Consider the following 13,805-nt stretch of genomic DNA (forward strand, 5'->3'; position numbering starts at 1 on the left):
CTAACGCAAAAGAAAGCAGGGGGCGCAAGGGGTGAGGACAAAGGGGACAAATAGTAAGTGATGGCAAACTTAAATTCAGACAGATCAGCAATTACAGTGAATGTCAATGGTGTGACCGTGCCAGTGACAAGACAGATCATAAGAATGGATTTCAGTGTACACAAGAAATTCACTTTTTTTTTTTTTTTTTTTGCCGTGCCACGTGGCATGTGGGATCTTGGTTCCCCGACCAGGGGTTCGAACCTGCGCCCTCTACAGTGGAAGTGTGGAGTCTTAACCACTGGACCGCCAGGGAAGTCCCAAGAAATTCACTTTAAATGCAATGACATTGGTAGGTTAAAAGGGAAAGAATGCGAAAATATATACCAACAAAGATATACCAAATCAGAAGAAAACTAAAGTGGCTATGTTAATACCAAAGTAAACTTCAGAGCAAAAAATAACTAGGGATAAAGAAGATTGCGTTATTTACAAAACAGTCAATTCATCAAGAAGTACTGACCTGGAATGTGTGTGTACCAGACAACAGAGCTTCTGCACAAAGCAGATGGACAGAACCAAAGGGAGAGACACACAAAATCACATTATGCTTGGAGATTTCAACATCCCTCTCTTGGTAGTAGACGGAACTAGTAGGCAGAAAGTCAGCAAGAATCTGGAACGAAATAACACCATCAGCCAACTGGACTGAATTGACATTTACACAGCACTCCACCCTCGGCAGTAAAATGCACATCCCTTTCAAGTGCACTGGGATTATTCATCAAAATGGTGTAGATCATATCCTGGCTCACAAAACAGACCTTAGCAAACTTTAAAGGATCAGAGTGATACAGAGCAAGTTTTCTGACCGTAATTACATTGGAAATCAATAAGAGGACAAATCTCCAAACGTTTAGAAATTAACATACTTTGAAACAGCCCATGGGTCAGAGGGGAAGTCGCGAGGGAAATTAGGAAATGTTTGAAACTGAACGCAAATGAGAATGCAACATATCTGAACTTGTGGGGCGCAGCTGAAGCAAGGGTTAGAGGAAAGTTTATAGGATTAAACCCTTGTTTTAGAAGAAGATCTCAATTCAATCTAAGCTTCCATATTAAGAACCTAGAAAAAAGAAGAGCAAAAAAAAAAAAAAAAAAAAAAAAACCCTAAATTGAGCAGAAGGAAAGAAATGGTAAAATAAGAACAGAAATCACTGACGTTGATTTCTGCAAACAGTGGGAAAAGTTCATGAGACCGTAAGCTGACGCCTGAAAGGATTGGTGAGGTTGAGAACCTTTAGTAAAGCTAACAAAGGTAAAGAGAGAAAAGGTTCAGATGATCCGTATAAGGAATGGAAAGGGGAAATGATGATAAACCCAGGAGATAATGGAGAAACATCACCAAAATCTCCGCATACATTAAATTTGACAGTTTAGACTAAATGGACCAATTCCTTGGAAAGCACAAAATACCACAATTTACCCAAGATGGGTCATGCAGTGAGGCAAGAAAAGAAATAACAGTCTTTCAAATTGGAGAAGAAAATAAAACTGTAGTCGCATACAACATGATTGTCTATGTAGGAAAAAAAAAACCCCAAGGATTCTAGCAAAAAGTCGAATGAATACATTAGCAAGGTCAGCACACAAAAATCAATCATAGTTTGTATACTGGCAGTGTACAATTGGAACACGAAATTGATAAGATTATATCATTTACAGCAGCTCCAAACACAATGAAATACTTAGGTACAGACTTAAGGAAACATGCACAGGATCTTCATGCTGGAGACTACAAAATGCTGATGAATGGAATCAAAGACTGGCGTGAATGGAGAGGCGCACTGTGTTCATGGATGGGAAGACTCAACACACCAGAAGTGTAAATTCATTTATTGCAATCTCAGTTAAGATCCTAGCAGAGTTTTTATTGATAGAAACAAGCTGATTCTAAAATTTATACGGAATAGCAAAGTCACTGGAATAGCTACAGTGATTTTGAAAAAAGAACAGTCAAGTTGGAAGAGTCCCACAGCCTATTTGGAAGATTTCCTATAAAACTGTGGTAATCAGGACAGCATGGTGGTGGTGAAGGAAGAGACACAGAGATCAGTGCAACAGAATGGAGTCCAGAAATGGACCCCCACAAACATGGCCCCTTGATGTTTGACAGATACAAAAGGAATTCAATGGACAAAGGACAGACTTTTCAACCAGAGCTGTTGGAAAACCCAGTCATCTGCATGTCCTTTTCTGCCAGAATTAACTTGAAGTGAATTCTAGATATAAAACACGAAACTTTTAGAAGAAAACACAGGAGGAAACCTTCGTGATAGCGTTAGGCGAAGAGTTCTTGGTCGTTGACACGAGCCACAGTCCATAGGCGAGAAAGAATCCGTAAACTGGGCTTCATCAAAATTTAGAACTTTTGCTCTGAGAAAGACACTGTTAGGAGAAAGGGAAGACAGACTGCAGAATAATCGCATATCCGAGAAAGGACTAGTGCACGGAATGGATACAGAGCCCTCACAGCCCATCAGTAAGAAAATCTGGTCACAAGTGGACAAAGGACTTGCACAGATCATGGAAGAGGACCCAAGCAGGGCAGATGAGCACCTGCGAGGCTCTGCCTCATGAGCAGGTGGAGAAATACGAATTCAGACCACGCTGCAGGAGCGCCTGATAAAACGCGCCGGGTGCCGGCGAGGATGGAGGGGGTCCCGGCAGGATAGCCGCTCCGAGAACGTGTTGATGGTTTCTCAGGAAACAAGGCGTTCACCTACCGTGGGCCCAGCTGTCCCACTCCTGGGCGTCCACCCTGGAGAAACGAGAACTAGTGCTCATACAAACACCTGCCCGGGAGGGTTTTAACAGCCTGACCCGTAATTGCCCCAAACAGGAGGCCACACACATGTCCTTCGGCAGGTGAATGTCTGGACAGACTGGCGCGTCCACAAGGTGTCCATCTCAGTGGCATGGATCGCAGAGCCCGGCCCAGGACATCGCGTGGCGTTCCTGAGGACACGTCACTAGTGTGCTGGGGACTGACCAGCAGGCCGGGGGCCAGGGTGGGAGCTGTGCCCCGTTGTGGGTCCTCTATTTGGGTTAAAATGCATAAGACTGCATGCCCAAACCAGTCAGCTTTACTGTGTGACACTTCAAAAATAAAATGAAAACGAAGAAGAGGAACGTTGAAAGCAGAGTGTTCCAGCTGTCACGCAGGCGGGGCGACCACAGTGCCCCGAAGGGGCTGGTCTCTCCGGGCCTGACATCATGAAAACGTTTCCCATTTTCTAGCTCCGGTGGTTTTTTCTGAGTGTGGCACCCGGGGCCAGTCGCATCCAGCACCAAGCAGGGTGGGGAATCGCTGGGGCCGGTGTCTGACCTCTGGCTGGGGCCCCTCCCGAGCTGGTCCGGGGACCCCAGGGGCTGTTGTGAGGAGAGGGACGATTCATTTGTCCTTTCGCTGAGCATGTCCTCAGATGGTGCTGATGTCCGGGCCGGGGAAGGACGGGCAGCAGGGCCACCCTGTGGTGGGGAGGGCTCTGGATCCCTGCTGGGGGCCGGCAGGGAGCTTGGCAAGCTTCTTGGGGCTTTGTCTGACCAGCTCGGGGGCCTGGTGGGGCAGCCTGGTCTCCCTGCGGGGCCAGCAGTGCCTAGGGGCAGCCTGGGAGCAGGCGTGGCAGGGAGGGCTCTGCTGAGGTGGCACTGAAGTGTAGTCTGCCTGCTAGTGGGTGGGAGGAGCAGGGTGGCAGTGGGCGGGGCCTGATACCCAGTGGCAGTCAGGGCTGTGTCCCCTTGTCCACTGAAGGTTGGCCTTTTTCCTGGTGGCCTGTCCATTTGTGTGGGGGCTGTTTTCCCTGTCTTGCAGCCTGACCCCCACCCAGCCCTGCCAGGGGCACAAATAAGCTAACCGGTCCTGGGGGCGGGGAAGAGCCTTGGTTCCTTCTAGAGGCAGTGGGGGGCAGGGGCGCGGCGGGCAGCAGGGCTGCCTTGAGGTCACGTGGGCAGGCTGTGCCTTTTTATTTTGGCTGGAGTCAGGCTGGCCACGAGAGATGGGGACCTGCTGTCCTGACGACAGGCCTGGCAAGGTGGTGGAGGTGGGTGAGCCCACGTGGCTGTCACCCAGGGGTGCTTAGTGAGCTCAGGAAATCAGGGCAGGGTGCTCAGAGCCAGCCTGGGGTGCTGGCCTGGGATAAGGTGGGATGGTGAGGTGTTGGGGGAACCTGGTCTAAGCCAGTTCTGAAGCCAAGTAACGTCATCTAAATGGGGGCGGGGATGCTGGGCGGAGGTCTCCATGAAGACCTGCTGGCTGGGGCAGGGGTGTGGCAGGGTTGGCGGCTAGGCCACGGAAGGGGGTGCTCTGGTCACTCGCTCGCTCACTGACAGATGCAGCCTGTGTCCCCCCAGCCCCCCCTGTGGGCTCTGGTGCAGCTCTTGGCGAGCCAGCCTTAAGGTACAGGGCCTGCTGTTGGGAAGACTGGAGCCCTTGATGGGAGGAATGCTGGTGGCTGCAGGGGGAGCCCACCAGGGGTTTGTGTTTGTTCTGCTGGAGGATAGGTCATGTTTACATGAGCTAGGAGACGCGCTTGGTTTCACGGCTGGGCTTACGCAGTAAGAAGAACACCCAGGTGTCCACACCCCGAACACCCTGGCCCGATCCAGCCTGAGGACTGTCTGCCCGACACCCACCCCCGTGTACGGGGCAGGCTGAGGTCTTTGGGGGGCGTCCAGGGGCCAGATTCCCATGTACAGAGGCCTCCTCAGCACCCGGCCCAGGGCAAGGTTTGGCCTCTATTGGTGGCAGCGGGGATGCTACTGAGGCTCGAGGCCCAGCTGACAAGTCCCAGCAGGGCCTCCGGGAAGGGGTAGGCACAGAGCGTGGACACCTCTAAAGTAATGCGTAAAACAACACGCGTTCCTTTGAGAGAACGAAGCCTGAGGCCACGTGTAGAGCAGAAGGTGCGCGTTGGTTTCCTGATGCTGTGCACAGCCAGCTCTCCTGGCCGCGGGCGTCACCGCCCCCCTCTGTCCCCACAGACAGTACTACTGGTATGATGAGCGGGGCAAGAAGGTGAAGTGCACGGCCCCCCAGTACGTCGACTTTGTCATGAGCTCCGTGCAGAAGCTGGTGACCGACGAGGACGTGTTCCCCACAAAATACGGTGCGTGGCCCCTCCCACCCCAGGCTCTGGGACCTGCGGCCTCCACTACCCTGCCTCCCCCCATGGCCGGGCCCTCGAGGTCCCCTTGCCGGGAGGGGGGGGCTTGCAGCTGTCGAGCAGCACCCCCAGCTGTGTACAGCCCTGAGCAGGCCCGGCGGGGCCCCAGACCCATCCTGAGCTGCCGAGGGCAGCACCTGGCCGACAAGAGGTGCCCGTCTCCCGGGTCCCCCCTCCTCTGTGGCCCAGGCCACAGAGAGCGCCCCGGGCGCCTGTCCCGGCTTCAGGCCATGCGCGGCGGGGTCGCGGGCCCCTCGTCACAGAGGCACCCAGTACAGCTCGGCGAGCAGCCACCCTCGCGGCCCCGCCCCGGGTGCTGGGTCACTCAGGTGTTGCGGTGGGCGGCTCCGTGAGGGCTGCGGGGTCGGGGGGGCGGCGCCGTGGGGCCAGGGCGGGCTGACGGCCCCCTCCCCGCAGGCCGCGAGTTCCCCAGCTCCTTCGAGTCCCTGGTGAAGAAGATCTGCAAGTACCTGTTCCACGTGCTGGCGCACATCTACTCGTCGCACTTCAAGGAGACCCTGGCGCTCGAGCTGCACGGACACTTGAACACGCTCTACGTGCATTTCATCCTCTTTGCCCGCGAGTTCAACCTGCTCGACCCCAAAGAGACGGCGGTCATGGACGACCTGACGGAGGTGCTGTGCGGCGGCGGCGGCGGCGGCGGCGGCGGCGGCGGCGGGGGCCGCGGGGGCGGGGACGGGGCGGGCGGGGCGGCGGGCGCACAGAACCACGTGAAGGAGAGGTGAGCCCGGCCGCCCGCGTGCGGAGAGGCGGCGCGCGGAGTGTGGGCGCGGGCGCTCTGTGCCGCCGGCACCGAGAACTTTGGGACTCCGCTCGTCTGCTCAGCAGACACTTAGGGACCGCCCCCGTCCAAGTCCCCTTCTGTGGGTCCGTCTCTCCCGGTCTTCTGCGCCTGCCCCGCCACCCGGCTCGGCCTCCGGGGAGACACGCGACAGGCGGGGCTCCTTCCCCCGAGGTGGGGACCGCAGGCTTCGCTTCCACCGTGTTTCGTCTTGGTTAGGGCTGGGGGTGGCCTTCTCCTCCTCTCTCCCGCTTGGTCTGGACCTCGGCTGTTGGTGGCTCAGGGCGGGTGGGGAGGGGGAGGCCGCAGAGCACCGAGCTGCGGCCCTGTCTCCCTGCGCTGCCCCTGCTGCCCAGGAGGGGCCCCCTGGGCTGGCCGGCTCGGATCCCGGTGCCCTGGCGGGCGGCTTGTGCGGAGACGCGGCCGGGGGCAGGGGGAGAGCCTGGCTTCCCTGTGCGGGTGTAATAAAAAGACTTCTCTCAGGTCAGCGCCTGCGTGTGTCCTCAGCGTCTCGGTGCCCTCTGGTCTGGCCACACACCCCTCTCCTCTGCCCTCCCCCGCCCCTCTGCGCCCCTGGGGCAGCGCCCTCCCCTGCAGCCCGGGCGGTGGAGCCCTCTCGCTGACCAAGGCTGTGCTGGCCAGGGGCAGGTGCCACCCTTCCTGCAGGGGCCGACCACAGGCTCCCCTGCTGAACGTGTCTGCGGGGGATGGGGGCCGTGCTTTGTGTCTCGAGTCTCCAGGGGCCCTTGACCACTCACTCCCTGTGCTGTGCCCTCTCCACGCAGGCGGCAGGGACCCTAGAGGGTGGGCTGGAGTCGGCCGGGGGTGCTTCCCAGCCAGCCCGCCCGTCCCAGGGGCTCTGCTGCAGGGACCACCTCTGGACAGGGCAGCACTGCCGGAGGGGTGGGCATAGGGAGAGCTCGAGAGAGGGGTGTGTGCTGCAGCGCAGGCTGGGCAGGGTGGCCGTGGCGCGAACAACCCTGGAGCTTGTCCAGCCCCCTGTGGACAGAGGTGAGGGGCTTCTGTGGGGCACTGTCCCCCGACCCTGCACCTGGCATCTTATGCCTGTTCTACCATCGTAGTTTGGAAGTAGATAACTTTCCTGGTCCACAGGTTCAACGTGGAAAGGAATTTTGTGCTAGGGTGGATCATACTCGAAGTTTCACTTTTACCTGATTCAGATGATTAGATGAGATTTGGGGTTTGACTTGAAACCATAATGGTTGAGACTTTTGGAGACCTCAGGAACGGGGGGTGTTTTACACGTGAGGTAGATGTGGGACTTGCTAGAGGGCAGTCTGCGGTAAGCAGAATAATGCGCACCTCCCCCCGCCAAAAGAAAGAGTCCACAGCCTAATAATGCCTGGAAACTGTCAACATGGTACCTTCCATAGCAAAGGGGGAGTAAAGCTGCAGGTGGAAGTAAGGTTGCTAATGAGCTGAACTTGAGGTGGAGAGATTATCTGGGCCCAGTATAATCACAAGATTCCTCAAAACTGGGAGGGGGGCTTCCCTGGTGGCGCGGTGGTTGAGAATCTGCCTGCCAATGCAGGGGACATGGGTTCGATCCCTGGCCCGGGAAGGTCCCACATGCCGCGGAGCAACTAGGCCTGTGAGCCACAACTACTGAGCCTGCGCATCTGGAGCCTGTGCTCTGCAACGGGAGAGGCCGCGACAGTGAGAGGCCTGCGCACCGCGATGAAGAGTGGCCCCCGCTCGCCGCAACTAGAGAAAGCCCTTGCACAGAAATGAAGACCCAACACAGCCAAAAATAAATAAATTAATTTAAAAAAAAAAAAAAAAACTGGGAGGGGGCGGCAGAAGAGGGAGAAGCAGAGAGATGGCAGGGTGAGAAGGGCTCATCAGATGTTGCTGGCTTTGAAGACCGAGGAAGGGGCTGCGAGCCAGGGGCGCAGGCGGCCTCAGGAAGCTGGGAAAGACAAGGAAATGGATTTCCCCAGGGCCTCCGGAAGGAACGCAGCCCTGCCAGCACCTTGATCGTAGCCGGTGAGACCCAGTGCTCGGCGTCCAGATCTTAAGATGGCACATTGTGTGGTTTTAAGCCACGTGGTTTTTGGTAACTTGTTACAGCAGCAGTAGGAGACTCGCACATCTGTGAGCCGGGCCGTGGAACTCTCACAGGGTCATTCTGAGGGCCCACAGAGATGATCCACTTCACCCAGGGCCTGACTCCAAGGATGAGTGTGCCAGACGGCAGTGCTTGGGCTTGTGACTAACAGCATAGACCCCGCAATCCCACCTGAGGCCCCGAGGCCGGCACTTGGCTCCCTTCCCTCGTGTGTGTCCGTCTCTGCTGCCCTCCTCCTCCGCAGACGTCCCTGCCTGGAGCTCACACCGGTTTTCTCTCCTCCTGGTCCCGGCCACTGTCTGCTCCGTGCCAGAAGCCCCACCCCTCGCTGAGTCACACCGAGGACCTGGGCTGGTTGTGGGGAGCGGCGGGGGCCCCGGAAAGGTGAAGTGTGACGGGGGAGTGGAGTGGACTTGGTGGCCGGGGGTGAGGGCAGGAGGAGTGGGCACTGAAGCCCGGGGAGAGGGGAGGGCAGGATGAGGCCAGCCCACCTCCAGCAGCGCGCTCCCTGGAGCAGCCTCGTGACGCCAGGAATCGCTCCATCTCACGGCCGAGGAGCCTGGGGCCCCTGCCCCACCCGTCCACTGAGAGTGTGGACAGAGTCTAGGGCGGGCTCCTGGCAGAGCAGAATGAGGGCTGGGCCGCCGCTTACACATCCCCTCCCTCGTGTGTGCCCCCGCCCACTCTGCCTCTGCCACCCGGGAGCACTCAGAGCCCCTGTGGGGACACGGGTCAGACTGTCTCCCCCACCCCCATCCACGATTGCTTTGGCGAGCACACCACGTTGTTTGTTCACCAGGAGCCCAGCTCCCAGGCCAGTCGGGCTGGCTACCTGAGAGTGGGGCCTGAGAAGTCATCCTCTCACCAGCTGCTGGAGCCACCACATATCCTTTTTGTTTTTCACAAGGACCCATTTACATTTCTACTTCATAGAAAATGGTGTGGGGACCATTCGGCTTAATGCTCAGCGTAAAGTGCTCAGAGGTATCTGGCACGTAGCGAGTCCTCGTGTTGGGTTTTATTTTCTATTTTAGTAAATATGTGACACTAAGTTTTTGAGCCTGCTTTGGTTCAGAAGTGGGATCGCAGGGAAGCGGCCCCTTCCTGCTAAAGGAGTGCGGTGGTGGGCATACGGAAAGCTGGCCGTCTGCTGGGTGTACTGTGGTACTTCCTTCTGGGGACTCCATCGTGTGCCCGCTAAGGCTGACACATCAGACTGCAAAGGTTGAGAGGGCCAAGTGGGGGAAGAAGAGGCCTGTGTGTGTCAGCGGCTCTCTCAGTAAAGCACATGCAGAAGCACAGGTCAGGGAACCCTGGTGGCTTGGCCAGGAACCACATGACCACGTTCCCTGCCGAGACGTAGCAACCAAACCCCCTCCTCCAACTTGGCTTTTAAGCTAAAGTTAATGGGACACCATGCAGCCCAGAGACAGCAACAGGACCTGGCCCCAGAGTACCTTCTGAGGCCTCCCTCAAAGGCGGGGTGCTGTGTCCGGGGCTGGGCAAAAGAGGGCCGCAGCTCCACGTCAGCAGACCCTCATTCGTGTCCTGGGCCTTGTGCCCTTCCAGCAGAGCTCCCGAGCTCACAACTAAGCCAGTGAAGCATGGCACGCGCCTGGCGCTCTTCAGCGAGGGGGTGTAGGAGGCAAGAGCGTGAACTCTTTAGGGCTGATCTGTCCACCCTCAGGGACGGGTGGCAAGGTTGGAAACAGTTTGTCACGTGGGGCTGGGAGGCTGCTACCGGCATCTAGTGGGTAGAGGCCGTGGATGACGCTGACATTCTGCCACGGGCAGGACGGTCCCCACCGCAGAGAACCACGCAGCCCCAAGGTCGGTAGTGCTGCGGTGGTGTGGACGGCTGGGTGCAGAGTGGCCAGGCCACACCTGACCCCCTCCACACGTGAGAGGCTGGGGGAGGCCTCCGAGAGCGTTGTGGTCTCTGCCGGGACCCCCCGTCGGGCTGCTGCTCGTCCCTCCTCAGGGCCGCGTGGTGACTGCCAGGTGCTGCCCTCGAGACGTGCGGCTGGGTGGTCCATGGCACTCGGGAGGCTGGACCTGTCCTTCACGCCGCAGCGGCAGAGGGGGTGGCTCCCTGGTGCGTGGTCATGGTGCCTCCGTCCCTGGCTGGCGGGCGTGGTGGGCACGGCTGGGACCACACTGCCCTGCCAGCCGCCGTCTCCAGGGCCTGCCCGCCAGCCTTGGCTCATCACTTGCAGGGCTGGGCCACGCTCCCCATCTGCCTCTTCCCATGGAAGGAGTGGAGAGAAGGTTCATCCTCCAGGAAGAAGCCCAGGTGCTGGTCTCGGGCTGAGGTCTCGGGGTGGCAGCAGAGCTGCAGTGGCCGGGCAGGGGGCCGTACTCGCCAGGCACCCCATCCCCAGCAGAGCTCCGTGTCAGCCTCTGGTGGTGCTTCCCACCTGGCCCAGCCCGTGTGATGCCCGCGCAGACCCGCGGCACAGGGCCTGTCCTCTGGCTGGGGCGGAAGTAGCACACGCACACCTGGCAGGGGCGGCCCCAGGCGGTCCCACATCCCTGCCCGCCCGCCCGCCCGCATGGAGACCGGCGTGGGTGTCTTTGCTGAAGGAATTTATTGTTCGGAACTAACGTTGCTCACAGTTACTTGACAGGGGATACACGGGGTGGGGCTCGTCCGTTTCCGTGACGTCTGTGTGTGTCCCGAGTACAAAAGAGGAAGGCTAACGAGAGGTATTGCTTTCTGGTCCTCCGCTTGTGCCGCGGCTTTTGCTGTTAGAGGTGTTTCATTGTTTGTTATGTATTGAAATCCCAGCCTGTGGTAGGGGGTCAATGGAACAGAAGCATTAAAATCTATGCACGACGGGAGAGGCAGCAGGGCGGGCAGGAGAGACGCCAGATGCGAAGTGGACTTGCCCCAGCGAGGGCGCAGCCACACGTGCCTCGCGGCCCCTCTGGGAACAGAGAGCACGCTGCCGAGGACGCCGCTACCGTTCTCTCTGTCCTTTGTTGCTTTTTGTTTTGTTTTGTTTTGAACTTTTTTTGTCATTTTAGTAAAAAAAAAAAAACCCTGCAGTGGCCCTGCCATCTTGCATGTGGTGTATAGGCGGCTGGCTCGGGCCTTCCTCCCGCCCCGCACTCGGACACACAACCAAGATGGCCCCCAGCCCGGGCCTGGCGGAGGGGCCCTGGCCGTGCCCGGCCCCCATAGGACTGGAGTCGCTTCTCCACGATAACGGCACAGAACCGGGGACGGAGCGAACCGTGCCGTTCTCTAAATATATTTATATGCATGTGTATAGTAAGAACCGGACTCAAAGCCTAGCCCTGCCCCGTGGTCCCCCCCGCCAACACCCTTCTCCAAAAACAACCAAGAAAAAAAGTTTATAAAAATATCTTGCAGGAATTCTTTAAAGTTTACAGTAGCTTGCCAGCGCTGCATCGGCCGGCTGCCCCCGCGGCCCCAGCACCCCGACCGCTCTGTCCACGGGGCACCTTGGCCCAGACCCCACCCTGCCCAAGACACACACACAGACAGACGGCAGGACGGCGCTGCTGCTGCCCCTTCCCTGAACGGAGAAGTAAAGAAACTCAATAAGTTAAAACAGCAAGTAAATAATACTGATCTCGGCCTGCCCTCGGGCGGGCGGGTGGGCAGGTGGGCAGGTGCTGCGGGGCCCCCGGGGTTGCTTTCCACCTGCAGCCCCCGGGGAGCTGGGGGGTGGGATGCGGCGAGGCAGGTGGGCGGCGCTGAGGTGCATGGACGTGGACGAGGAGGGAGCAGCAGGGAGGGGACGTGCTGAGGAGAGGCCGTGCCGGCCGGGCCAGACGGCTGCTTCACCCCCTTGGGCCTGCCCCGGAGGCTGGCCGGACCCGCCGGGGGCACTGGTCACCGCGCGTCCAGTCGGGTGGGCCCGAGGCGGCCTCCCGTCGGGGCCGGGTCCTCCTCCCCGTGGCCATGCGGAGCTGAAACTGGGCAGAGCTGGCGGGCGGGCAGGGCCTCACTGCCCAGTGGGCGGCAGCAGCAGGAGAGGAGAGAGGGCAGGTCCACGGCAGCTGCCTTCGGTCAGCCGGTATCCGGTGCAGAGCACGGAGGACGGCCTCGTGGAGATGACATGTTAACTTTTCGGGATAATTCCTGGTATCAGAGCGGAAACAGTGGCGTTGTCAGAGACAGGCAGGGAGAGAGACAGCGAGAGAAAGAGAGAGCGGGCGCGGGTGGCCCAGCCGCGGCTGTGGCCCCCGGTGCCCCCTTTCCTTTCCTCCCCGGCTTCACAACAGTCTAGACGGACAGACGGGCGCGGCCCCGGGTCCACACCGGGCGGGCGGCGGGCGGGCGAGCGGGCGGCGAGGCGGCCTGGGGGCCACTGTCGGGGCCGTGCAGGGGGAGGGGGCTATGTGTCTAAGGCTGCTCTCGGCGGGCGGCGGGCGGCCCCGTCCTGGCCGTGTCCTTGCCCGCTGGGTACTCGGCGTCCCCTCCAGGGCCGGGGCCAGCGGCCGCGGAGTCCCCGAGTGGGCCGTGGGCACTCCGCTTGGCGGGCGTGCTGGGGGCCTGGGCCGCCTGCCCGTTCTTCTCGTCTGAAAAAAGTTGTTTAATTACGTCAAAGAAGTTACTCAATGGGCTGCCTGGGTGCACAGAACAGAAGACAAAAGAAAAAAAGAAAAGAGAGAAAAGGAGGGAGGGAGGGAAGAGAGAGAACAACAGACGAATGAACGAAAGGCCCGTGAGGGGGTCCGAGCCGGTGAGCGGGGCCGCGGCAGCAAGCAGGGCAGGCGGCCGGTGGGGGCTCGAGGCCTCTGGGCTGCGGGGCGGAAGCTGGGGCCAGTGGGCACCTTCCTCCCTCGCCAGGCCTCCCGAAGGACCGGCCCTCCCTCCACCTCAGCCTCGGCCTCCGTCAGCCCCGCAGCCTGGCCAGCGGGCCGGCCCAGCTCTGGAGACAGATGCGTAAAGGCCGGGGCCGAGCAGGACCCTGGGGCTGGCGGCCGGGGAGGCTGGAGCCAGCAGGCCTGCCACACTCCTCCCAGGAGGCCTGGAGCCCGGCCCCCAGCCAGCCCGGGTGGCACAGCGTGGACACAGAGGTCAGCAGTGGACAGACGGACGGATGGGTGGGTGGACAGGCATGGAGCTGGGGTGTAGGGGGGCTGGGCAGGCAGCCACAGTGGGGGCCCTGGTCCCAGAGGGCATGTCTGGAGGGCAAGAAGGACGGGGCAGAAGCGGGGCCCCGCCCCACCCGGGGGCCTGTGCTCACGTCCAGGTGCGCGACTGGGGTCACCTCAGTTCTACCTCCTAAACCTGGCCCCCACCTGAGCAGGAACGGGCAGGGCCCTCTCCCCGCCAGCTGCGGCAGGGCGGGCGGCCGGCGCACCTGCGGCCAGGCAGCTCAGGGCCTGGGCAGGAGCCGCTCCCCGCCCCCCCTCCAGTGGGCAGAGAGGGCATGACGCCAGCCTCCGGCCCAAGGACTAGGGGCCACCCTGACCCCCGGCCAGGGCCCTAGACGTGGGACCCTTGCTGGCCTTGGGGCTTGGGCGCCCTTTCCTGCTGAGCCTTGGGGTCCCTCCGTGGCCTGCCCTGATCCTAGGGCCAGGCCTGTGCCCGCCCTGGAGGGTGACCGAGGCTGCCTGTGGCAGGGGCTGGGGGGCTGGGCACGGCTGGGCGCCGTGGGGGCCAGCGAGGCCACGTGTGCATGTCCGGGCCCCTCGTGTACACAGGGATCCCAGGACAGCGCCGGGGGGTGGC

At 59.8% G+C, this 13,805-nt stretch overlaps 2 protein-coding genes across 6 annotated transcripts in view; one reads left to right on the forward strand and one right to left on the reverse strand.

Moving 5' to 3' along the window:
* The window catches only part of MOB2 (MOB kinase activator 2), a 49,670-nt gene extending 43,219 nt beyond the window's left edge, over positions 1-6,451 (forward strand). Inside the window, exons 4-5 of the mRNA XM_082845678.1 lie at positions 5,023-5,147; positions 5,622-6,451. Coding sequence (XP_082701804.1) covers positions 5,023-5,147; positions 5,622-5,950 — 454 coding nt within the window. The 3' untranslated portion in view covers positions 5,951-6,451. The remainder of the gene's footprint in view (positions 1-5,022; positions 5,148-5,621) is intronic.
* Positions 6,452-12,470: 6,019 nt separating this feature from the next.
* Positions 12,471-13,805, reverse strand: part of BRSK2 (BR serine/threonine kinase 2) — a gene marked incomplete at both ends in the record, with an annotated part of 62,166 nt that continues 60,831 nt past the window's right edge. For 3 of the 5 annotated variants that reach the window (XM_082845669.1, XM_082845668.1, XM_082845666.1), the window contains one exon: positions 12,471-12,646. In XM_082845669.1, the coding sequence (XP_082701795.1) occupies positions 12,471-12,646 (176 nt within the window). Of the gene's footprint in view, positions 12,695-13,805 lie in introns of all 5 variants that reach the window. The other 2 variants (XM_082845667.1, XM_082845665.1) reach the window with 1 other exon arrangement.

This window comes from Leucopleurus acutus (genome assembly GCF_964270905.1).
Source record: "Leucopleurus acutus genome assembly, chromosome: 8".
NCBI classification, from domain to species: Eukaryota; Metazoa; Chordata; class Mammalia; order Artiodactyla; family Delphinidae; genus Leucopleurus; species Leucopleurus acutus.